The 26,468-nt window shown below is 36.8% G+C and overlaps 1 protein-coding gene across 9 annotated transcripts in view; it reads left to right on the top strand.

Annotated features, from left to right (window-relative positions):
- The window catches only part of DISP1 (dispatched RND transporter family member 1), a 215,638-nt gene that overhangs the window by 148,969 nt on the left and 40,201 nt on the right, over nt 1–26,468 (top strand). For 4 of the 9 annotated variants that reach the window (XM_061187327.1, XM_061187326.1, XM_061187325.1 and 1 more), the window contains exons 2-3: nt 14,433–14,596; nt 14,737–14,958. In XM_061187327.1, coding sequence (XP_061043310.1) covers nt 14,493–14,596; nt 14,737–14,958 — 326 coding nt within the window. In that variant the 5' untranslated portion in view covers nt 14,433–14,492. Of the gene's footprint in view, nt 1–14,432; nt 14,959–26,468 lie in introns of all 9 variants that reach the window. The other 5 variants (XM_061187324.1, XM_061187323.1, XM_061187320.1 and 2 more) reach the window with 2 other exon arrangements.

The raw sequence follows: 26,468 nt of genomic DNA on the forward strand, positions 1-26,468 counted from the left end.
AAATACGGAATCCACAAATAATGAGGATCAAGTGTACCTGGAGTGAAATTGCTGTGTCATATGGTAACTCTATGTTTAATTTTCTGAGGAACCGCTGGACCATTTTCCACAGTGGCTATACCATTTTACGTTCCCACCAGCAGTGTATGATGTTCCAGTTCTTCCATATCCTTGCCAACATTTGTTCCCTCCCTCCGTTCCTTCCTCTTTCTTCTTTTGATTATAGCTATCCTAGTGGATGTCAAGTAGTCTTTCATTGTGGTTTTAATTTGCACTCCTTAATAACTAGTGATATTGAACATCTTTTTTATGTGCATATTAGCCATTTGGATATTTTCTTTAGAAAAATCTCTATTCCAAAACTTTGCCTATTTTTAAATTAGATTGTCTTTTTATTGCTGATTTGTAAGTTTTTTATATTTTATGGTTACTAGCCTTTTAGTTATGTGGTTTGCAAATATTTTCTCCCATTCTGTAGGTTTTCTTTTCACTTTCTTGATGATGTTTTTTGATGTACATAAGTTTTTTATTTTGATGAAGCCCAATTTTACCTATTTTTTCTTTGATCACTCGTGTTATCTTCTTTAATTTTGAAATTACTATCAGTACAGCCTGTTAAAAGAGTTGTTTATACGTTTTTATTAGAGAAGTCATGAAAAGTTAGATTTCATGGATGCAGTAAATTATCACTTATTTGCCAATGGATGTCATGTGTAAATTTACAGCATTTGTTTGCAGGTTTTTGTAAGGTTTTTATGTAGTTGTGGCTGTGAAATTTTAAATACTGGCATCAATAGGACCACAAATTTATAAAAAAGCAGTGTCAAATTCACATAACAAGCTGTTTTTGTTTAGGAAAATTGAAGAGAAACACTTACAACTGCTTTAAATAATACTTTCCTTTTTAATAGAGAAGACTCTGCCTCTTTTAAAAATTATGAACTTTCTGCCTTAAAAGCAGACTCTCAAGAGCCATTTGTGAAAGAACACAAGAATCCCCGGAACTTGGAAATAAACACGGATTGGTGTTTATTTGTGTTAGTTTAAATGCAGTAGCCCTATGTGTCAGAAAACTGAATCTGTAACACTTAAGTTAGCCTAAGCAGCAAATAATATCAGCTAGCATGGCTTTAATCTACTAAGTAACTTCAAATCCAAAAGATCAAAGGAAGTTATAACTAAAAATAGTCCTTCGTGCAATTTCCCTGTAGAAGCAGGAAAAGGCTAGAAATTACATGTCACCTTCATATCCTGGCTTGCTGACCTTGTGCTCAGATCAAGCCCCTCTGTATGCCAGCTGTTACCATTATTGAGACCTTGCCCCCAGGGGTTAAGTAGGAGAAAAACTCTCCTGTCCTATAGGAGAGCAAACACGGAAAGTTCCAGCCCCGAACGAACATGCTTAATTCAAAGCAATCTGCATGTGCTTGTCATTCCGTCTGTCCCGCCGCTCCGAGGAACTACTCCTGAGACTCCCTGGTCGCTCCCTGTGTGCTCTGTTCCTGAGGCCAGTTTCGGCTGTGGCTACTGCAATCATTTGCAGACCAAACTGAACCAGGGACGTTTCTTCTTTTAACATAAAGGTAATACATTTACTCATGCTTCTGTGAATGTGTTATTTGGGGAGAATTTATTTAAAAACTGAACTTTGCTGTGTGCTTCTTGGATTGAATTTAAAATTCCAGCTCACAATTTTTTTTCAGTGTAAGCTTTGAACGGCATCTGAATGCATTAAAATCTTACGAAGTTTTTTTGAATGATAGTCTAGCACAGTAAGGTAAGTTGTTTCTTAAGGTTTATTCAAATGTGCTATTTTTATGAAGTTGGGAAGAAACCTTAGATTTCAAGTTGTTTAGCTGTTTCATGATTTGAGATTCTTCTTTAACCACTATGTAGATCAGAAGTTGGGAAATATGTGCTTCTCTCATTGCCAGTTGGTAGAAAAATAGATGTAGAATTGTAGCAATCACTTTCACCGCTTTTGTGAATTAAATATTGTAAGAAAATAGTAAAATATTAACATCTTCCAACTTATAAAAAGAGAAGTTGCATGAAGATATACACTTGCGAGCCAAACTTCCACAGCAAGTTTAATTTTTATCAATGTTCATTTTAAATACACATCTCGCTATACACCCTCAAGTTGTTTTTGAGGTGATTAAACGTTTTGTGCATTGTATTCATTTTAATGGTGGCAATGATAACTACATTATAATTGGATTTACTACATAAAGTAGAAATCAGAATGTATTTGCCATATCTACTTTTGCTTAAAATTAGAATGGATAATTTATATGTGACTAGTAGAAAATTTCAAACTAGTTTAACTTGTGAAATATTTGTATGTTTTGTAGTAAAATGTAAAATTTTTTAAAACCAAGTGGATAAAAATTCGGCAAAAACTGAGGTATTTCATGCAAATCATTGACTGACCATAAATGACTTTCTTCAGGGATAATGCAAGAAATAGAGAGCATACTTTACAATTTGCTAAAATTTTCTTTAACAGGTATTCCTGTTGAAAGGAAAAGAATGAATATGTCCTTTTTACCCACAAGAGGGTTATTTTAGATGATAATTTATAATTTAAGAAAACTCCAATTCCCTTTGATGGCTGGGAAGTCACTAAACTATGTAAATAAACTCTAGAGTGTTCCACTGGTAGTGGCTTTACTACTTCCCATGGTTTTAATGTCTGCTGGCACATTTCTACTTTTTAAAATGTTAAATAGTCTTGGCATTATTTTTTAAAAATTATATCTCTTACTAAACTATCTTAGGATGCTTTCTTTGCCAAATCTTAAATATTGGAATATTTTATTGGATGATTATACTTCATTTGTCAGTTTTTGTTTTAGTATACAAAGGTAAGGCAGAGTAATTTTTATGTATCTTCCATGCTTCATATAGCTTACATCTTAGACGTGAAATATAGAGTTGTGAGCATGAACTATTTGCATTGATTATGAAAAAATATGTAATGTTTAAGTGTCTGAAATGAATGACCTACAAAGCAGTTTAGTAAATACATGTAACCTTGCCTCAGTCTGGGAAATGATATATATTATAAAATGGTTTCATTCAACATTTTAATCTAATCCCAGTTGTCTTTTTAGTTTGTATTGAACCACTCAATGCTTTTTTGGCAACTGGGGAAATCTGCTTTTCAGTGTCTGCTGTGTACCAATTCTTTACCTTTCATTCTAACTACTTTCATTTCTGGGATTGGATCAGAGCACCCTCAACAGTTCAACTCTTATAACTCTCTTATAGCTCAGTATGGGTGATTGACAGCCTTGACACACTGACTGTGTGAACATTTCCGATTTTTCAAAAATTACAATTCCTGATCACATCCTAACGGGAAATAAAACGGTTTTCAGGATCAAGACAAATGAACTGCTTAACTTCTCAGCCTTTTGGAAAAAATATAAAACAAAGCAACTAAATATATGAGAAAAGCAAGACTTGGGGAAGAGGGTGGCTCTTTGGTCTCTCTCTCTTAATTTCTATTCTTTTATCATTTTAATCACTATTCAACCAGGCTCACTTATTTCAGGCTCGCATATTAGATTCGAAGAAAACTATTCACAAGGAACACAGTAGGTGCTTATTATATGCTATCTAAATAAGGACATTCACCTATTTAACTGAAAAATACAACTTAATTACCTTTGTGAGCAAACAAGAATCCCACTTGAACAATGTAGATGGAATTTCAGTTCACCTAATGTATGCAAGAAAGCAAACAGCAGAATGCACAAGCATTTATAATGATAATTTAAGTAAGGAATAGAAAAAGATTTACGAAAGGTGTACCCAGACTCTTGCTGAGTTACTTTGCTGATCCAATTCAAATATTTGATGTTTTTCTAAGCTGAAAGTAAATCTCAGCGTCCTTTAAGTAAAAGGATGTCTTCAATTGTCTCATACAAATACCTTGAGATATGTTTCCCAAGTTGCTCAGAAGACTGAAGGATACCCCTGAGACTTGATTTGCTGGACTCTGCAGGGAAGAACGCATTTGGGGAGCTGTTCTAGGAAATTTGATTTGCTACTTCTCAAACTTCACAAAACAGCAGGGAGTGGAGCCTGGTGTCTTAGCTTAGCCTTAGCATTGGTGGGAAAAGCTTAGAAAATTCTAAGTGTAATATGAAGAAACAACAGGTTACCATCTAAATCAAACAACTTTCAAGTGCTTTATGGTGATTGATCTCAGTTTTTGTCTTTATGGAAGACGTTTTTTAAAAATCCCTTCACATTCTTCTGCCTCACAATATGTGCATGTAGAATTTTCTTATTTTGATTTATCTCAGTGATGGTTTTTTCCTTTGAGCTGCTAAATTTTGAGGTTTTTGAGATGTGTAAAATATTAAACATTCATGGTGTCTTTAGACAGCTTGTGATCTGTTCAACAACATGAGTTAAACTCAGTCATATGATCCTGTTTCTACTGGGGAAGAGCTATAGTGATACAGATAGATTGCTCAATGTTTTGTGATTTTAGTTGAGGCAAAATAATTTCAGATGAAATCTTATGGCCTAAAGATAAACCTGTCACATCTTGGGGGTCCTGTTTATTACCAAAGCATCTTGTGATTAATTCTTTTTTTACTAGGATGTGAGGCTAGATAGGAGGCCTGGTGTCTGGAGGTTGTCTGACTCTAGAATTGAAACGTTTAAAATGCTTAAAGTGCAATCAGAAGTATTTTTTATTTTCTTTTTCTCTTTTTTTTCCTTCCTTCCTTCCTTCCTTCTTTCCTTCCTTCTCGCTCTCTCTCTCTCTCTCTTTCTTTCTTTTTCTTTCTTTTTTTGGCACAAAACTTTAGGGAACATGCTCCTTTAATAGAGAGGCTTGGGACTTCATATTGGAGAGTGACCAGGGGTTGGGGAGATATTTTTTCTTGAGGTTTAAATAAACTTGTTAGTCCAATTGGCTATACCCTAAACTCTATCCAAATGATCTGTAAGTACTTGAGACTGTGTGACGAGTTGTTTTGTGTTTCCACAACATTGTTCCACATGAATTCCACACTGTTGTCTCCCAAACTAATGTCTTATTAAGGATTTCTCTTCCCTGCACCCTTGTCCCCACCCTTATAACGTCAAGTGTAACCCCAAAAGAAGTAAAGATAATCCAAATACTATAATACATGTCTAACATGGAGTACCAGGTCCAAATGTTTTCGAATATACAGCAGTATTCTGCATTTTAAGCAATATTTTCTGAACCAATATTGAATATTTTGAGTGGCAGTTGCTTGCTCTTATAAATTGATCAGCATTAATTAAATAAAGTATAAATCCGTCGTTCTGAACCCTAGCTGCACATTAGAATCATCTGGGGAGCATTTAAAACTGCTAATGTCCACACCCCATTACAATATGAATTAAATCATAACGTCTGGGGCCAGGGCCCTGTGTCTGTAATTTTTTTTTCATATTACTGAAGTGATTCTAGTGTGCAGAATGGGTTGAAACCACTGTAATAGACTTGTAACTTTGTGAATATTTGTTATATTTATTGTGTTCCCTTCAAGACTTGCAGCAGAGTCCAAATGGATGTCTCAGCTGATTCTTGAGTTAAATAACAACTTTTTAGTGGGCTTTCTAGAATTTTTTTTGAAAGACCAGAGATCGACATTTCTGACTATAGAGACTTCTCTAGTTTTATTTCGTATATTCTTAGTTATGCAAATGAACATAAATCTTCAGACTACGGGTTAAAAGAAATTATTGCAGCTTTATAGAATTGAAACTCATCTGAAATAGGAACTCAAAGATAAAAGAATACTTTCTCTTTCTCTTTTTTAAGGGTATTGATGCTTATGGATATAACACATGTAAGTGTGGGGAGAAGTGGTGAATATTTTGTGGAATGATAATTTTGGTGGATGAACTTGGAAAAGAGATCTCTGAAAACTGCTTTAATAACTGCAATATAGTAATAGTGTTCTTGAAATATATATTTAGGTAGATAAGTGTTTATGCTAAAAAGATAATGTTCTCGACTATCATTTATCCCAGACTGTAAAAGATAAACTTTATTTTACACCCACAGTTGTCTTCCCACATAGACCTTCCACCAAAGGTACATTAAACATAAAACATGAGAAAAATGAGACTGATGTTTCCACAGCCCTGAAATTCCTATCATTCACCCCGTAAGTACAAATCTCAGCCTTGACAACCTAATTCATATCTAGGAATAAGACTGCTTTCCAAATTCAGGGTCTTCAGATTTGCTATGACACATACGCTATAATATCTTCCTAATGTTTTTTAACTCTTATCTATCAATATAGTTCTGTAAATCTGGGCAAGGGGAAAACTGTGTCTGTCAATTTTAATTTTTCTTCTGTATCATTAAGCTGTTTGTAAATATTATGAATGGTTTTTGTAAAAATGAAACATGTAACATTTATAGTTTATCTTTATTGGTGCCTTTACCTATCCATCTTGTGTATAATCATATTTAAAAGAGGTTATATAAAAATGTTAGGTATATTTCATTTTCAAAGATGATGTTTGTTAGCATAAGTTGAAACTACCTTCTTGATAATATAAATTTAATAGGCAACAGTGAGTTTTCATGGTAAAAGAATAGTGATCCCTTACTTTCAGATTTCCTAGAACGCAACAGTTTGCTTTCTCGTAGTGTGATGCAAAGCATAGTAATACCTAGTGGGTTCTTATTAAATGTTTGTGTAGTGGTATAGATTCTCAAATGTATAACATTGTTTCTTTGAGAAAATGGCTTCTAATTTATTGCAGTTTATGATTAAGGGGAATGATAGCAGTAGTACCTAATTTCTGTAGAATTCTTTACAACATATAAAATGCTTATAGGTGATTAAATGAAGATACTTAAAGTGTTCTTATTGAAGGAGAGTTTAATCGTAGAAAGTTCATGAACTCAAAGAAAAATAAGAAAATTTAATTCATCTCAGAAGGGGAGAAGATTATATTTCTTTATTTAAGACTATACTTTTTAGTTCCTTAAGAGGGCCTGATTCTTTGATTAAAGATACAGATTTTGCTGTCAGGTCGCAATTACATTATTTTGAAATAGTCCAGATACTACATGACAACAAAGATTAATCCATCGCCTTGCTTTTCAGGTTTGGATAATATGATACATGGGTAGATAGCACTTCTTTTAATTCAGTGAAATATGTCTCTGATACTCTTGAATGCTGAATTGTACCTTTTAAAACTGTCTTGGGAAATATTGAATTCAGAGGATATTTTTCACATGGACCTTCAGACTGAATTTTATAGCAGTAGCCTCTAGTGGTCCTATAAAAGCTAGTTGAACTTGGCCTTGCCCTAGAAGCATCTTGAGGTTGGTTGAAAAGCCTTACTTTCGGAGACATGCTGGTCTAAGATTGAATCCCAATCATGTGATTTGCATTAGTTACACTGTAATATTTTTGACCCTCAGTTTTCTCTATAATGGGTTTAATAAAATCTTCATAGAGGTATTGTGAGGAAAGTGTCTGACACAGTGAGATGACAAAAAAAAAACATTTTAATAGCCCTTTGAAGGGAAATATATTCCTAGAGAAAAAACCTGGCTGATGTCCTTCTACCATCCAGCTTTAACAGTCCCACTATAGAAGATGCCACAAATATACTTCTTTGTCCATTTCTCTGGTGCATTTAGAGAAGCTGTTTTTTCTCTTGCCATAGCACTAAATATTAATAGGGCATCTTGGTAACAGTGATAAGAAATGAGACCATCATTTTAGGATAAGCATCAAGCAATTTTAGGGGACCAATTTCATATTAAAACAGGTTTGGTGCATAATGAATACAGGTACTCCCAAACTGCCTTTATACCTGATATGAAAAAAAGACTTCAGTTATCTCCAATATCTAGTACCACTTGAGAGAAAAAGATTGTCTCCCCCAGTTAACTGGGCAAGGTGCTTCAATCCATATACATTACACGAAAAAGATTAAAATCTGATTGGTTTTTATTTCTATGTATACAACAGTTTAGGAGTCCTGAAATAAGCCATAATTAAACTTTGTTATCAATTAGAACCTCTACTATTAAAATTTGTTACTTTTCTGTCTTAATTAGAAAAACAGGACTTTATTTCTCTGTTAACTTGTATCATTTCCCTACTTGTTGCATCCATTCTGCTGAATTGGGCATCATTTTGCCATTACTTAGGCCTGATTCTCTTGTAGCCTCCCCACCTAGTTTGTGTTTTTGCCTTGCTACAGAAAGTGTGTTCCAGGGACCAACGGTATGGGCTTGTTGTTGGAAGATTCTTGTCCCACTCCAGATGGACTGTATCAGGATCTACGTTTTAGCAACATCCCCAAGTGATCCCTATGTTTGAGAAACACTGTTATCAGTGTTTTGTATTTTGTCTAGTGAAACTGTGTTATAGGGAACATCACTTCTGAAAAAGATGATTGGCTACAATATGGGATCTTGTTTTTGATTCAGTCTTGCCATTTATTGTTAAGTTTGATGTTATGAATCTGATGAAGCAAAGGGTTATTCTGGAATACATTATCTAAGCTTATGGAATGTAGTTTAGCAGAAAGCCCTCAAAACCTCGGCATCAGACTTCCTGGCCTTACCATCTGAGACTCTGTGTCTCAAGTTTTCTTTTGCAAAGTAGAGCGGTAATGCCTGCCACACCTGTTTTTCTGAGGGCTATTAGGAGGATAAACTCAAGTGAGGTCATGTGTGTGAAAGTGTTTGGCAATACCGCCGAGGTGTACCAGGGTAGCTGCCGACGCGAATGAAGATGTTCCTTCAGGCTATCTGAGCCCTGTGTTTGTCAAGGATGGTGATGGCTTTGCTGAGTGGTTACTGTGGTAATCGGAACATGTCTGTGTATTCTCTTCAACATTACATTTAGATTTTAACTTGACAGTTTTCTGGCCACAAAAACAGTTATGGCTTCCAGTTGCAAGGAGCTACTAAGAGCCTTTCATAACGCTTTTTGGATGTTGAGCCACCTAAATAGTTTGATGGCATCTTTTGGGTAAATTGTGTGTCCTTAGCGTATTTTCACATGTAATATGTTGATGAATAAAATTTCCATAATTCCAGCAGTTCCTACTATGATTATATGATAGCATTTTCAATGAGATACTACTTTTAGTCTTTGAAGCAGGGTTATTTCCTTTGATCTTATAGGTGTAAGTGTCCTGAGCCCAGAGTAGGATGTAATTGTTTGAACCTTCTAATCACATAAGCTCTGATGACTTTTCTCTTTACATTTGATTGAAATGACTCTATATTTCTTCTCTGTATTCTCTGTTTAATGCTTATAAAACTAGTCATGATACTTTTGGTTCATAGATAGCTTTGGTCCAACAAATAATAATTTATGTTTCCCAAAATTTGGAAGCTGGGAGATAAGATATGTTGCAAACCTTTTTCCGAATAGTTTGTGTTCATCTGTTCTTGCTCCTTAAATCCTTTTTGATTTCCTGCTTTATCCAATTATTTGATATATTGTGTAGGGTGCTATTGTAAGAAAGCAGACATATACTGGAAGACAAACAATTAAAAATGCATCCAGTGAAGAGATGACTGTTTATCCTTTAAGGTGAAATAAGTTTGCTTCTGTTTTTGCATTTTAATAATAATTATCTTCTGTTCATTATTAGTCACTGTGCTAGAAACTTTATATGTTGTTTCATTAATATTTTATTACTATGAAGGTGGCACATTTGTAGTAAAAGTTGCAAGCAGTACAGAAAGTAAAATGTGAAAGTCTTCTCTACCCTTCCAAATGGCCCAGTCCAACTCTCCAGCAGGAAACAATGTTAGCATTTTCTTATGTCCTTCTAGAAATTATCTGTGTATATACTAACCATACATGTGTGTTTTCGCCGCTTTTTTAATGAAATGGATTCATACCACATAGGCTCTTCTGCAGCTAGGTTTTATTCACACATGAAGATGTACTTTGGACTTCTTTCCCTAGCAATAATCCTGATTTAACTCATTCTTTTTTGTTGTGCAGAATACCCAAGGTATGGATATGACAGAATTTAAGTCCCCTATTGATAATTTAGGTGGTTTCCAGTTTTCATTGTTACAAGCAGTGGTGCAGTCAGCATCTTTATCCGGACATTTATCTTTACACATTGTTCAAGTATATCCAGAGGGTAAACTCCCAGTAGAATTGTGAGTCAAAGGATGAGGGTATTTCAAATTTTGATTAGTAGTGCCATGTTGCTCTTTTAGAAGGTTGCACCAATTTGCATTTCAAACAAATTTAACTCTAAGAAGAATCAAGACTTAGAGACTCTAAGAGTGTAAGTACCTTGACCTAGATTCTCAAAGTTAGTAACCCGTAGAGTCAACTTTCAAATTCAGACCCACCCAGGCCATTTCTTCTAAGCCACAGATATCTCTGATGCCATTTTAAAACATAATTTCAGCTTTGGAACTAGGAAGCATCATTCCATATTTTTTTATATTCTCATTCCATTGTAAATACATAGCCCTTTATGGTTTTCAAAATATTTTTACATTCTCATAGTAATCCTATGAGGTGGACATTGATTCCCATCCTGATTTATACATGTGAAGAACTGAGGCTCAAATAAAAATATCTTAAATTTTAAAATGTAATCAAAAGATGGTCTTTGGCTAAAGGCCTTATAGTCAGTCCCCAAACAGCTAAAGCACTCAGGACATAAAAATGCTAGTATAGAAAAGGTGAAATAGGAAGTGTGAGATTAGTGGCTTCGGATGTATTGATATTGGCATGCTATATTCATGAACAACAGGAAATACACTAAAATATCTGGCCATGGGGCTCCATCACACCTCAAGCCAGTGTCTCAAGAATAGCTTTCTTTTGGCAGTCCCTGTGTGTTATGGCCCTGGGGAAAACGGGTGATTTCAACAAAGCTCTTTTAAAATTGTTCATTATATTTTATCCAAAACTTATTTTAAACTTCCCGCATAAATACTATTATCACTGCATTTATAATCACATAGCATTACATTTATCACAATAATTCATTTTTATGATGTTGAATCTTCCACTCTCTCATCTCTTTTCCTGTTTTCTCTGGCTCAGACTAAATTTTTTTCTCATTTGTCTCATTTCTAAAGAAATAAAGTCTTTCTCTGTGTGGCCTTAAGGTCAACTCTTGACTTTAGATGGAAACTTTGCTGTTCTCCTGGTCACCTGAATTCTTACACAAATACATCCACTGAACTTAATCTGTAAACATTTCTTAGAATAATTTTTGTCTGCTTTTGCTTTTTTATTGTTTTTTACTTATAATCCACAACTTATTTATGCAATTTGATTGTTCCCATTTTATGATTGAAGAAAGTGAATCATAGAAAGCTTATATGATTTACTTCAAATACAAGCCAAAGTCAGAGTTCAAATTATTCTTTACTCTCCACTTGTACCTACTTCATTACAAGAAATCTCCAAGTTACAAAACAAGTTGTGCTCCAAAAATCATTCGTAAGTCAGTTATTTGGCACTTGAACTGCATTTTACCACACTGGGGAAAAAATGTTATAAATGGTGATTAGGTCCCTTGGCTGGCCTGCAAAAATCTATTTAACTCTTATGTAACTACAATATGGTGCATTTGCAATAAAAATAAGAGAGAATGATAGTTGTAATTCTTGTTACAAAGAAAAAGAAAAATTATTTTTCCTGACGAAAAGCAGATTTAATTAGATAGGGAAACAGATGAAGTTGCAGAGAGTCTACAGAGGATTTCCGGGTACTTTGATGAGTGTCCCAGGTTGATGGCATTCTGTCTTAAGCCCAGTTTCACTTGAAAACTTTGAGGATTTTTGTTAGATACTTCTCACTAGCATAACCCACCTGACAGCTGTGATTATAGTCAATAGGGCTGATTGAATTAAATACCAAAAATAGACCCTCTGAAATGATATTAACCAACCTAGGATGGTCAGAACAAATCGACAGACTAGAAAAAGTCTTCCTTCTATCCTGATGGAAGGGCCAAGAGGAGGTCTTGATTTTCCCATTCAGCCTGGAAGATTGCATCAGCTCCGGTAGCTTGGCTGAGGTCTGAAGAGAAGGCTTGGGAACATGAGTCATGGGTAGAGGCAAGAGAAAGCTTATGCCCTCTGTGATTTCTGTGGAGTATTTGTACAATGAGAGTTTCTAATTCCGAGAAATGACAATTTATCTCATCAAGCAATTGCTTCTTACATTTTCTAGACTATCTTTCACTTAACCATACAAATAAACATCTTAAATTTCAATTAACTTTTTAAAAACTCTAGTGCCTTTTTAGATGGCCTTTGATTAATACGTTTTATTGTTTTCAGAACATTTGCATACAGCTTTTTCTTTTGTTAACAACAAAAGGGAGGATATATCCTTCAGTAAAAAGAAGCTTAAGGGAGCAGATCTTGCTGAGATGGCACGTTCAGAAAGTGATGGAAAAAAATTACAGTTTGTGCCTCCTGGGTCACTTTAGGGCTCTTACCAGTTTATCTACCTTATCTTCCCACTAGTTGGATAATACTTTTAACTACCAATGCTTTGTGTTGGGGATATCATTTGAGTGTTTTGTAAGAGGTGTTTATACCCAGGAGTGATTTACTGAAGAAGAGAGCAACTGTGTTGACTACAATTCAAAATCCTTCTCAGGGACTTCCCTGGCAGTCCAGTGGTTAAGACTTCGTGCTTCCACTGCAGGGGCCGTGGATTCAATCCCTGGTCGGGGAACTAAGATTCCGCATGCCGTGTGGGTTGGCCAAAAAAAAAAAAAATCCTTCTCAATGGTCATTATAAAAGGAAGTCGGGATTGGCAGACTACTTTCCAAAGTGACGGTAAGGCTGATGAGAGAAGTAGCATCTGCTTGATTTACATATATGTTTTGATATTTATAAATGCTTTGTCTTTTCCACTAAAATAATTTATGAAGAAATTTTTTAATGTCTATATTAATTCTTCCATTTCTTACAGTGTTGATGTTTATATAGCTGAATGGGTGTGTGTGTGTGTTTGAGTGTTTGATGAGCTCTATCTGAAAGGAAAATAAGTCAATAATGCTAAATTTGCATCCTAGTACAGTGAGTATCTTCTGGGTATTAGTGTTCACATTGAAACGTTATGTATCGTTCTGGCATTCCCTGTTCAGAAATACCCCTGTTGAGCAGTTTATAAATTGGGTGAAAATATGCACAGGACTCTTCCTCGTGGGTGACCCAGGTTTGTCATTACCGTGTACTCAGACTGAAAAGAGACGATTTCTTCTAGTACCTGTGTGTCTGACAGAGATGGGGAGAGACTGGAGAGAGATTTCTCCAGAAGCTGTTTTGTCCACTCAGAAAAATGCCATGCCAGAAGGGTTAGTGAGCCAAACAATGGTTTTCTTTTTTTTCTTGTTGGCTTTCATGTGTAGGTTAAATAGACCACTAGCATTTGATGACCTATTTTTCTTACTGCACATTTCCATATTTTGTGTGTATGTTGGTCAGAGGGTGATAAGTGGGCAAGGGGAGAGGAAGAAGGCTGTCTGTTTTTGCCTTTGTTTGTTGACTGGACAGAAAAATATTACTGGTAATTTGAACACTAATTTTTCCTTTACACTGAAGGCCTGGACCATTTGGTGGAGGGGAAAAAATTAATAACAAAAATCTCACTTGAAGCAAATCCCAGCCATAGTATTCTTTTTCTTATGTGCAAGCATTGCTACCTGTAGGACATAGAATAGAAAACAAATTATTAAGTTCATGGCAACTTATGTGGCATATTTTATTATTTTTTTAGCATTACATTCATTGGTTTAGGGGATAAACCTTTTGCATCTGATATTTTGGTTGCCACAGTTCTTAGCTTAGCTACTTAGCTTTTATTTTCTTTTGTTTAATCTTATTCTAGGACCTGAGTGACTTAGAGGAAAAATCATACTTTCTTGACATTTTTCAAAGATGTAAGACATTCTTAAGATTATTCACATTATCTGAACCTACACAACTAATTGCTTCAGAGTAGCCCTTCATTTTGCCCATTATTCCTATATCAGAACACCCCAAGCATGATATTATTGGAAAGCTAAAGAATGATATTGGTATCTTCTGTCTCTTCTACCCCGTTCCCACCCCCATCCTAAAATGTTCTAATTCTTAACTGATACTTGCCCATCTAGGATGAGGAGAGAAGACAGGCACTGAAAATAGAGATGGGGCAGGGAGGAAGTGGTCAGTGGGATAGGAGAGGGTTCTCAAGGTGCATGGTGTAGCTGGGAGGAAAGAAGAGGAGGCCTAACCCATGGCTGGTTCTGTTGCAGGTGCGCTGGGCTTCCCCCAGTGCTTTCACAACTCCTGCAAGAACCCTTGTTTTCAAAGAGCTGTTTTAAAATAGTTTTCCTATCTTTTTTACATAATTGCCTGCCTGACTGTAACTGGATGATTTTATATCATTTTCTTTCTTAGGGTCAAGAAATTGGAGCATGGCTATGAACAACGGAAGCAACGATTTCGTGGTTCTGAGCAATGGCAGCATCGCGACCAGTGCTACCAGCCCTAGTGCCCTCACCCCCTGTGACGGAGACCCTGCAGCCCAGCAACTCACCCCCAAAGAAGCGCCCAGAACAAAAGTGAGTCCAAATGGATGCCTGCAAGCTAATGGCACAGTTAAATCATCCTTTCTGCCTTTAGACAACCAAAGAACGCCTCAGATGTTATCCCAGTGCTGTCATCCTTGCCCATACCATCACCCTTTGACTACCCATGACAGTCACCAAGAGTGCCATCCCGAGGCTGGCCCTGCAGCACCTCCTGCTTTGGCCTCGTGTTGCATGCAGCCACACTCAGAGTATTCCGCATCTCTCTGTCCCAACCATTCACCTGTGTATCAGACAACGTGCTGTCTTCAGCCCTCTCCATCCTTCTGCCTGCATCACCCGTGGCCTGACCATTTTCAGCATCAGCCTGTGCGGCAGCATAGAGCCAACATAAGGTGAGTGGTCCCGAAGTTTTGCTGAACTTTCTCATTCAGTTAATTCCACATGAATGTGTTTGTTTGTGTTGATTTCTCCAAAAGGAGGAGAGAAAAATGTATCAGGGAAAGGAAGCCAGTAAAAGTGCATATTTCAGGAATTCCCTGGCGGTCCAGTGTTTAGGACTCCACACTTTCACTGCCGAGGGCCCAGGTTCAATCCCTGATCGGGGAACTAGGATCCCAAAAGCCACGTGGCGTGGCCAAAAAAAACCAAAAACCAAAACAAAACAAAATGCATATTTTGTGGATTGTGTGAAGCCTACTAAAATGCAAATGAAGTAATATTATATCTGTTTTATCCATTAACTTCTTAGTCAATGAAACCCTTCCTTCCGTTTTCTCCTTCTGCAAGCTGGTTAGATGTCCCTGCTAGGCCTTGAATTATAAAGTTCAGTAAAAGGTTTTATTGTTAGTAATTTCTATTATTAAACATGGGGGATAGATATATTTGTGATGAGGCTGCCTAAACAGGAGTCTTGTATTTGCTATTATTGATAGTGATCAACATTTACAAAAATGAAGTACAAAACCAGTTGCCTTCGTATGGGTGTACTCACAGTTTCTATTCATGTGGTTTGGGTGACTGTGTAATATGTTGAGATCGTATGAAGGCAACAATTCCTTTTAGCAGATGAAACCTATAAATCTGTAGCATAGGACTTTAAAAAACATTTTTTGTAAAACGTTTTCAGATCTGGTAGATTGAAAAGTACTAGAAAAATCTCTATCATTGCCAGTTCTCCTTCCCATTTCAGGCCATAGTTTCTCTGATATGTGCTTTCCAGCTATTTCTTCCATGGGTAAGTTAAATCACATGTACTGCAGGTGAGCAATGGTAATATATTTTTAAAAATACTGAGTCCTTTATAGAGACCAAGAATTAGTTCACATTTTTGGTAATAAAAAGTCTTAAAAGAGCTAGAAGACAACTTTCTCATTTAAAATTAGAGTATACTTTATATACAGGGAAATGCACATATCTTAAGTGTATAGTTTGATCAGTTTTGACAAATGTATACACTAGTATAATGCACACCTTGGTCGGATGTAGAACATTTCTGTCATCCCAGGAAGTTCCTTTATGCCACTTCTTAGTCATTCCTTCTCTCTTCCCCAGAAGCACTGTTCTGAGTTCTGTTACCATAAATTATTTTGTTTGCTCTGAAACTTCATATGAATGGAATCATACAGTAGGTACTCTTTTGTGTCTGGCAATTTTGACTCATAACATTTTTGAGACTGTCTAACTGCTATGTGTATTAGTTTCCCTTTTTATTGCTGAGTAGTAATCCATTGTATGCATATAGCATATTCACTTTTAATTAAAGAGTGAGTACAGACTTCCAGTTCTAAAATAAATAAGTCATGGGGATGTAATATACAGCATGGTGACCATAGCTAATAATACTGTATTGTATAGCTGAAAGTTGCTAAGAGAGTAGATCTTAAAAGTTCTCATCACAAGAAAAAAAAAATTTCGTACATGTGTGTGGTAATGGATGTTAACCAGACTTATTGTGGTGATCATTTTGCAATATATACAAATATCGAACCATTACGTTGTACACCTGAAACTAATATAATGTTATATGGCAATTATATATCAAGTTTTTAAAAAGTCACATCCAGGCAGGGATTAAGTAATAAATACTTTTCACCTTCATCAGATTTTAGATGCTGCTGAGATTATCTGGTTTCACTCTTTTGAAAAGAGAGGAAGAGAAAGATGGGGAAAATGACAAGGGGTGGGGGGCAGGGGGAGTCTTCTCTAGCGTGTTTCTACAGTTTCTGAATACATTTTTCCATATTAGATGTGAGAGTCTTTTAGTTTATAGAACTATAATAAAAACACTCACCAAAGCCATTTCTTAGAAGATTGGTCCTGACAGCATTGTGCTGCATGGCCAGTTTTAGACTCTTTCCACTTTGAATGAAACAGTGTAAGTGGTTAGTTTTGAAATTTTATGGTCATAAATATTGATATTTCAGAATCATAAATTATATGGTTGCAGGATGTGAGATGAGATAGAGAGTCCTACATTTTGAAGCTGATCCCTCCTTTAAAAAACTTCACAAAGTAGTAAAACAACGGATAAGTAACCAATTGTTTCAATATGATAGGCATTGTCCATATTTTCAGGACTTTGGCTTACCATTTCTGAATGACCTAATTTTAGAGGAATGAGAGTCCTATATACATACAACTTTAAATAGAATGGCATTAAAAAACAAACTGATAAAAAGTGCCATATTTGTCCATCAGGAAGAGTTGTAGAGGAAACTGGAATTTTATGTGAGAAATCTTTCATATTAGAATTTTATCTCAAGAATTTGAGCCTTTTGATAAACTGCAACAGACATAGAATCTTTTTAAAGATGCCTGCGAAGGAATGGTATGTGTCCAGTTGTGTATATTACATACTTTATTGTCAAATGTCTGCTTCCAGACACTCTTCCCTATCTGCTACATTTATGAATTTACATAATCAACAATATTTACTGAATATTTGTATGTGCCAGGCACCAAAGATGTAGTTCTAAATGAGATGAGACTTTATTTTTTCCTTCATAGAGCTATAAGCTAGTAGGAAGGGAGACAGAAAAGCAAACAGGCAGCTACAATATTGTGATAAGAGATACCAAGAAGGGACATACAGGGATGAAAATGAAAAACATTACAAATGGAGAAGAGGTTGTCTTGTAGACAGTGGGAATAGTTTGTATAAAGATGTATAAAGTAGTGTGAGCGCAGCTCCAGCATAGCTGAGTATGACTAGGCCCTGAAGGAACAAAGAGTAATAGCAAGGGGAGAGGTATATTGGGACTAAATCCTGAGGGACATTGTGAATCACATTAGGAGATCTCAGGACTGTATCCTGAGGCCAGTGGAGAGGCAGTATAGATTTTTGTGTGTGCACGACTTTTTTATTATGAAAAAATATATAGAACATAAAATTTATCATTTGAACCATTTGTATGTGTACAATTCAGTAGCATTAAGTACATTCACATTGTCGTGCAACCATCACCACCATTCTTTCTCCAGAACATTCTTCATCTTCCCAAACTGAAACTCCATACCCATTAAACAATAATTTCCCATTCTTCCCTCCCCCAGCCCCTGTCAACCACCGTTCTATTTTCTATCTCCATGAATTTGGCTATTCTAGGTACCTCATATAAGTGGAATCATACAGTATTTGTTCTTTTATGACTGTCTGATTTCACTTAGCATACTGTCTTCAAGGCTCATCCAAGTCATAGCATGTATCAAAATTTTCTTCCTTTGTAAGGCTGAATAATATCCCATTGTATGTATATACCACATTACGTTTATCCATTTATCTGTTGATGGACACTTGGGTTGCTCCACCTTTCAGCTATTGTGAATAATGTTGCATGAACCTGTGTATACAATATCTGTTTGAGTTCCTGCTTTCACTTCTTTTGGTTATATACCCAGAAGTGCAATTACTGGATCATATGGTAATTCTATGTTTAACTTCTTGAGGAACCACCAGACTGTTTCCACAGCTGCTGTGCACATCCTTGCTGACACTTTTTCTTTTCTGTTTGATTTTTTTTTAAATTGTTTTATAATAGCCATCCTAATGGGTGTGGCATTACAGATTTTTGAGCAGAAAAGAAACACTATCAGATTCACATTTTAGAGAGGTCCATAAACTGCATGGTGGAGAGTAGATTGAACTGGAGGAAGACGGTTAGAAGGCTTGTTATAGTAATTCAGTTGAGAGCTGGCGGTGACTTGATCCAGGATTTAGAAGTAATTTCAGCTAGAGAGATTTATGAGGTAGAATCTACTAGATCTGGTGAACAGTTGGATATGGGGGAGGAAGGGAAGAAGAATCACAACTGATTTTCAGTTTCCTGGCTTGAGCAACTAGATGGGTAGATGGTAATGCTGATCACTAAAATGGAGAGGATAGGAGAAGAACTCCAAGCAAGCAGAGCTTCTGGGGACGGAGGGTGGGGCAGTAACAGTGGAAGAGTGTGATCCTTTGAGCTTTCTTGAAAGAATGAGGATGTTGAGTAATACGTAACAATTACATTGAGGGTAACAATACTGTTGGAGATTATCCTAGGATGAAAACTGCAGCTTTTAGGTTCAGCCCAGCATGTATTTATTTGCATAATTGTGCTATGGGCAAGGCACTAAGCCGGGTGCTGTGTCTGTCTTTCCCAAACCGGTAATATACCCACCGAAGCAAATGTGGACATGGATATAGCTACTGTGTAAGGGAGAGCAGGGCAGTTTGGGATAGGTTTTGCGGGATGTCCTCGCTGAGAAATTCTGTAAATGAGGATGTCATGTGATACTTTGCTGCCTTTTATTAGTTACTCTACCCAACACTTTTAGGAAACTTAGAACGAAGGTTCTAGAGGCTGATCTCTATCAGGAATGTTAACTCTCTAAATCTATTTTCCTTTTGTGATTTCTTGCTGTTGCTTTTTTTTTTTTTTTAAGTATTTGTTTATTTATTTATTTATGACTGCGTTGGGTCTTCGTTTCTGTGCAAGGGCTTTCTCTAGTTGTGGCAAGCGGGGGGCCACTCTTCATCGCGGTGCGCAGGCCTCTCACTGTCGCGGCCTCTCTTGTTGCGGAGCACAGGCTCCAGACGCGCAGGCTCAGTAATTGTGGCTCACGGGCCCAGTTGCTCCGCGGCATTGTGGGATCTTCCCAGACCAGGGCTCGAACCCGTGTGCCCTGCAATGGCAGGCAGATTCTCAACCACTGCGCCACCAGGGAAGCCCTTGCATGTTGCTTTTTAAAAAATTGATCATCTCAAATACTTAATGAAGCGTTATTCAATTAATGTTTAAGATGTATTCATGACTTGATAAAAGTATAGAGTATTCACATCGCTTAAAAAGTATCTTAAAGGTTGATGGCCTTGGAGTAAAATTGTGTACAGATGGAAGATCCTAGGCACTTTCAATTGCTATTGCTCTTTGCACCTACACCACAAATGCGCCCACCTGGTTGGTATTTTGTTTTATTTTTAAAGTTGTTATTTGTTGTAAAGTACTTAAACCATAGAGAATGTTTTAAAGAGTCAATCAAATAGAAAATATAATTTTATCCCAGCTCCTTTGCCGCCTCCTTTCTGTCATTCATATTCCCATTTCTCTTTTCCCCACCTTCTGTACTACGGTAAGTTCTGTTTCATCCCTTCTTGACTCTTTAAGCTGTAATAAATCTATCTAAAAGATTCATTATAATCAACCACTTGTATATGTCTTTTGCTTTTTAAAACCCTCTGTTAAGCTTCTGGTTGATTAAATTAAGATCATTGCAAGGATCACATTTAGGATATTCTCTTTTGATTCCATTTATCACCAAATATTAAGTAGTTCAAATAGATCTCTTTTTTTTTTTTAATTTATTTTATTTATTTATTTATTTTTAGCTACATTGGGTCTTTGTTGCTGCATGCGGGCTTTCTCTAGTTGCGGTGAGCAGGGGCTACTCTTCCTTGTGGTGCGCAGGCTTCTCATTGTGGCTTCTCTTGTGGAGCACGGGCTCTAGGCACGTGGGCTTCAGTAGTTGTGGCACACAGGCTCAGTAGTTGTGGCTTGCGGGCTCTAGAGCTCAGGCTCAGTAGTTGTGGCGCATGGGCTTAGTTGCTCCTCGGCATGTGGGATCTTCCTGGACCAGGGCTCGAACCCATGTCCCCTGCATTGGCAGGCAGATTCTTAACCACGGCGCCACCAGGGAAGTCCCCAAATAGATATCATTTTAAAGCTTCTGGCTTTTTCATTTGTAGATTCCTATGGCAGAAAGTAGTCTCTCCTTACCATGAGACAGAGCCCATACCCATAAGTCCTAAACCTAGCTGATCATCAGGATCACCAGGGGAGTTAAAGAATAAAATAAGTATGATAATAATAAGGAGAAGTTCCTTTTGCAATAGAAACAATAAAGCACTCAGGAGTTCAGAGGTGAGAAGGATCCCTGGAGGTTAGTAAGGTTAGGGGCAGGCTGAGTGAGAAGAGAGAATTTGAGTGACCCTTGAAAGATGACCAGGACATGATAAAGGGACTGCCTGCAGGACGCAGAACGTAGAAGGTGGGGGGAAGTTGGAAGGGGAAAGCGTACAAAAATAAAAGTCTACTTAAGGAAGTGTAAAGAGAAGAGGATGGCCAGAGTGAAGGGGTCATTTGGATGGTCAGGAGAGACAGCTTTTCCTAATTTTACATCCTGAATACAGTCAAGTTATCTAAAAGGCTGAATGGTAATTCAAGTTATCTAAAAGGCTGATTTGCTCTTTATCCTACAAAGATCTGGAAAATGCTTCTCAGGAGCCAGTCACCTTCCATGTGTGCTGGTTGAAGCAAAGTTTTGAATGATTCATTTGGAAACCTTCTTACTGCCATATTAAAGTGAAAGGGTAATGGTATTATGACACAATTAATAGGGAGTTCTGCATCCAAAAATAGCATACAAGATTTCTAATCCAAACTGTACTTACATTTTAATTTGGTGTTGCAAAAAATGTTCTTGATTGTAATAAGGGACTCCATAAATGATACTTGGCAATGGCCATAGACTCATTATCATGGTAGGGAACCTGTGATAGTTTTGGGTGCCTGCCAAATGCATTTTTATTTCTCTGAGGGTGATTCTGTAGACAGATGGTCATGTTGAATGTTCCCCATGGCACCCTGGAGGAATTAGAGCTATACTGAGTTAAGAAGGCTTGGCACAGAGGGGACCATGGAACTTTAGCATTAGCTCAGCCCCTGAAAGCTTAAATAAACATGGTCCCTGCCTCCCCATACATTGTGACTATATAATTTTTGTAACCTATATTTCCTTTCTCCTCGGGTTCTTTACTAGTTTTCCAATTTCACACTCACTTTTCTCAGAGGTTTTCTTTTTGTTTCCCCTTAGGACACTAGTTACTTTCTATGAAGGGAACTCTTTTTCCTAAAAAGTAAGAAATGAGAATTCTTGTATTATGTTAAAAGAGATAGACTCTACCACTTGAAATCTGGTTCTTCTGTATATGTTGTATCATAACATCCAGGGGTAAATTATAGACCTGAGCATCATTTTCCAAAGGGTCTTACTTTGCTACACCTGGCCTGCAATGCTCCACCCTTCTCCCTTCCCTGAGCCCCGGCAGTTGTGTTATTTTAGTTAGTTAGGAAATTTGAACCAAAAATCACTCTGAACACTTCATCAGCAGTGTAGCGTGAACATTGGCATTAACACTGGTCCCAGAGTCTCTGATTTGCCCAAAACGCCAGACTCAACTCAAATGGCTCTTCTAAGATGTTGGAGCAATGAACGGAGAAATTCAAGATTGCTCACTTACTTAGCAAGAATTTAATGAATACTTAGTATGTGTTAAGTGCTGGAGACAGAGGTAAAAACTGCAAGCATGGTCCCCAATTTCAAAGATGTAGAGGTAATGTGGACAGGGTAAGATACTTAGATTTCAGCATGGGCTGACCTCAGATAGATAGCCTTCTTTTATCTACAAATATTGACTGCTGTATTCTCTGGAGCACAAAAGTTAAATTTCAGAGCTTTTGCAGGGGCACAAGTCAAAAAGAAGAACCAGACTATGTATCGTTTTCTAAATTCATTTTCTCCGCTTTTCCTCTCTTACCATTGGAAGGTTACTAATAGCTAAATAATCATTTGTCTTTATATACAATTGCCATAAATAGTAACCTGGCCAGGACTGCTTGGCAGGTGTCTTTGGCAGGAAGGAATGGTTAAACTGCTTTCTTTAGACCTGTGATGTTCAGGAGGGTCCAATAAGATTAAAAATTCAGTTCTTCAGTCACGCTAGGCACATTTCAAGTGCTCAATAGCCAGATGTGACGAGTGGCTACCATATTGGACAGCACAGATACAGAACATTTCCATCACTGCAGAAACTTTTATTGGACAGGACTATCTTTCTTGCCTCTGTTAAAGCAACTGAGATCCCTTTTTAACCTCTGTGGCAGCAAATGGAGCATGTATGATGTAGAGTAACAGCAGTATTTGGCAGTAAATACCCTTTTTGATCAACATAATTTTAATTAATTGGAGTATGATTGCTTGTATTTTGTTTGAAATATAACACTAAGAAATGACAAAAGATAAAATCCCTTTTCTTCAAAAATCTGAAGGACTAAAGCCCCATATTATAAAAAATCATAGCCAGTAGGCAATATCCTTCGACATCTTCTAGAAGCCACAGTTATATCTTACAAAAACTTCTGCAGATCAAGCCAAAGGCAAAAGTATCAATTTATTGAATTTTTAGTTGCCTGGGCTTTTTGTTTTTTGTGTTTGTTTTTTATTGAAGTATAGTTGATTTACGGCCTGAGCTTTTTGTAAGTAGATCTAAAGTACAAATGTCAAAACAAATTTTTTCTGAAAGGTAGATAAATAAGTACAGCTAGCCTCTAGAAGTAATTGCTAGTGCTGTATTACAGCTCTCACTTTTCTTTCCTCAATCCTTCCTCCTTTCCTCACTACACAACATGAGGTGGGAAGAGCATGGGCTTTAGGAGGGAATCCCTGTGTTTGAATGAATCCTGGCCCTGCCATTGAATAGCTTTGTGATCTTGGGTAAATATTGCATCTCTCTCAGCCTTAATTTCTGTCTCTGTAAAAATGGAATAACAGTGGTTATTTTTTTCACATAGCATAGTGCCTAGAACCAAATTATTAGTCTCCTTTCCCTTCTCCTTCTACGTTTGTTCCTTTCATTTTCTTCTCTTAAATTTTTGTTGTTGTTGTTGTTCTTTGCTGTGTGCACTTAATTCTGTTAGTATTGTGGCAGAAATCAAGCTGTTACTGAATCCTGATTTAAATGAATACACGATGTATTGCTCTTCATTCTTATTTATAAATTGCGTACTTTTTACCCCATCGACCTACAGGAAAGAGCAAGTGGGAAAGACGGTCACTAATTTGCCTTCTAGAAGAGGAAAAGTGGGGTTGTTGAGAATAAATGGGCCTCTACAGCCCCAAAGACTCAGAGCCTTTATACTTTATATTAATTGTAACATCTGATTATGACAGTTAACTTTAGACGTCTGGTAAGATTTAATCTTGATTTCACTGAAACCAAGGTTTATTTTTACATTCCTTAAAGTAGTCAAAATTAACTTTTTTAAAACAGGATAATGTTTGTAAAATTTAAAATGTTCCAAGCTTGCTTGCCAAAGTAAGTCAGTTTGGCAGTCAGATTGAGTGAAAGCCTATTTTATTAGTAGGACTTCTTTTAGAGACTTCTTTATACTATAAATGAACCAATTTCAGAGTGTGCTACGCCTCATGGAATGCATTGCACAGTCTGTAATACATTTCAGACTGTGAGCCTTGGTCATCTCTTTCTTTAATAATAAATGTCAGGAAACAATACCCTCTTTATTTCTTGAAATTAATATACCATTTTGGAATAAAGCAAATATATTCTTTAATTACCCCCTTTCTATAGTACTCCTACTTGTTTAGCAGGTTCTAGAGAGTGAAGAAAAAAAGAGGAATGGTTCAAATTTTTCTCTTCGGTTAAAAAAAGTTTAAAAAGGTAAAATATTTAGCAAACAGTAAAACATAAAAGACATTGTTATGGATCAGTTACATCACTGATTCCAGGAAAAAAACCAATTGTACTACTGCGTCTTCTTTCCAAACTTAAGTGGATTGTTAGGTGTAATTTAAAAGACTTTATAGAACTTCACATTTATAGGAGAATTTTCATTGCTTTACTATGTTGTATTCTTTTCAGCAAAATTGATTTTACAAAATTGTGTCTGTTTTGGAAAAAAACACAAACGGGAGAGTCAACTGCTTGGTATTTTGGAGTTTAGTGCCTGGGGCATCACTGGAACTCAAATATTTGTTGAATGAATAATTATCACTCCCCCTCCCCAATTCTCAGGACATCTTTTTTTACGTGAAAAATTGACAAAGCTTAAATTTTTTAAAAACCTCACAAAGTCAGATTGGTCCCTGCCATCAAGCCATTTATTGTCTAATAGGAGAGAGATGATTGGGGCAAAAATAACCACAGTCTCTGAGAACCAAAATCAGAGTTCAGAGGGTTATGTGAGTCCCAAAGAGGGAGATGGAGTCATAGGATAGCTTAGAGAAAGCGCCATGGGAGATGAAATGGGTCTTTCAAAAACAGACAGGAGACCAACTGCCTGAAATATGGGAGAGGAGGCCGGCAGCACATGGGAGTGGGAGCAAGTGTGAGGCAGCCTGGCAGGCAGTGTCCTTTGTCTGGAGAAGAGCTCAGAGGAGGCGGCCCAGGGCATTGTGCCTATTGGATTCATCTCATTCGACCTTTGGAGAACAATATGCTATAGTTAGTCAAAGAAGACTGCTCCCCCAAAACAGTGGATTCCAAATGTTGTGGAATCATCATAAAAAGCGCTTATTAAGTATCTAAGTACTTTATATGCAGTAATTACATAGTTCTAATACCTTTGATTCATTGATATTTCCCTAGGCTTGTTTGTTGAACCATTTCTTTTGTACTGCTTTTTGTGTATCTCCAGGGCCTACCAAGGTGCCTGGCATTTAGTAAACACTCAGAAATTGTTGAATGAAATGAATAAATAATTGAACATCAGTCAAGTCCTTTTTATGCAGAACTCAATTTTGTGATGTCTTGATAGTGAAAATCAGGCACATTGGTCTCCTGGAGTAAGATATTTCCCAAACAGTGAGAGAAGGTTTAAAAGGCTTTGTTCCCTTAAAAACCCTGTTTTATTAATTGTTGTTTGAGTCTGTTTGAGGGGATAGCTCCTCCTGTCCTTTAAATCACCCTCCCCAATGCCTTGATTTCTAACTTTAAAAAAAAATTACAGCCTCATTCATGAAGACGTAAGAAAGGAAAGGTAAAGACCCTGTTCACTCCCACAGCTCCTAAGCTACTTTCATAAATGATTCTGGAGCCCTTATGAGGAAGACAGGGAGGGGCCAGGAGACTCTGTGCACTGGGGAGAGTCAGCCCAGAATAACCTTTCTGTTTGCTCAGCTCTGGCCACCTCCAGGATATTTGCAAATCTAGTATAAGAGACTTTATAAGCAGTCAGCAGATTATAGAACTGGTGGACGAAACATAAATTCCTAAATAAGAGTTGGGGTTTTTCTTTGTCCACATGTATTTTATGACTTAGAATAAAATGAGAGGGTCCAGGGCCAGATTTGATGCCATATTCTATGTGAATTTGCTGAGTTGTTGGTTTAGGTAAATTAATTACTTCTCCCCATTTGAATGGTACAGGGAGGGCTCTGATAGTTATCAAATAGCTTGAGATTCAAGCATGGTGATTTCTACAAGACTGTGAGCAGTTTACTCTTTCTAAACACTATTTTGTGTGTCTAGTAAGAAACAAGGATGGACAGCTAATACATTCATTCCTTCAGACCCTCTTTGTGCATCTGTGGTCACTTGGGCCTGCCCGCCTCCCCCTTCCTAAAACACTGC

The sequence above is a fragment of the Eubalaena glacialis genome, chromosome 3, assembly GCF_028564815.1.
Source record: "Eubalaena glacialis isolate mEubGla1 chromosome 3, mEubGla1.1.hap2.+ XY, whole genome shotgun sequence".
Classification (NCBI taxonomy): Eukaryota; Metazoa; Chordata; class Mammalia; order Artiodactyla; family Balaenidae; genus Eubalaena; species Eubalaena glacialis.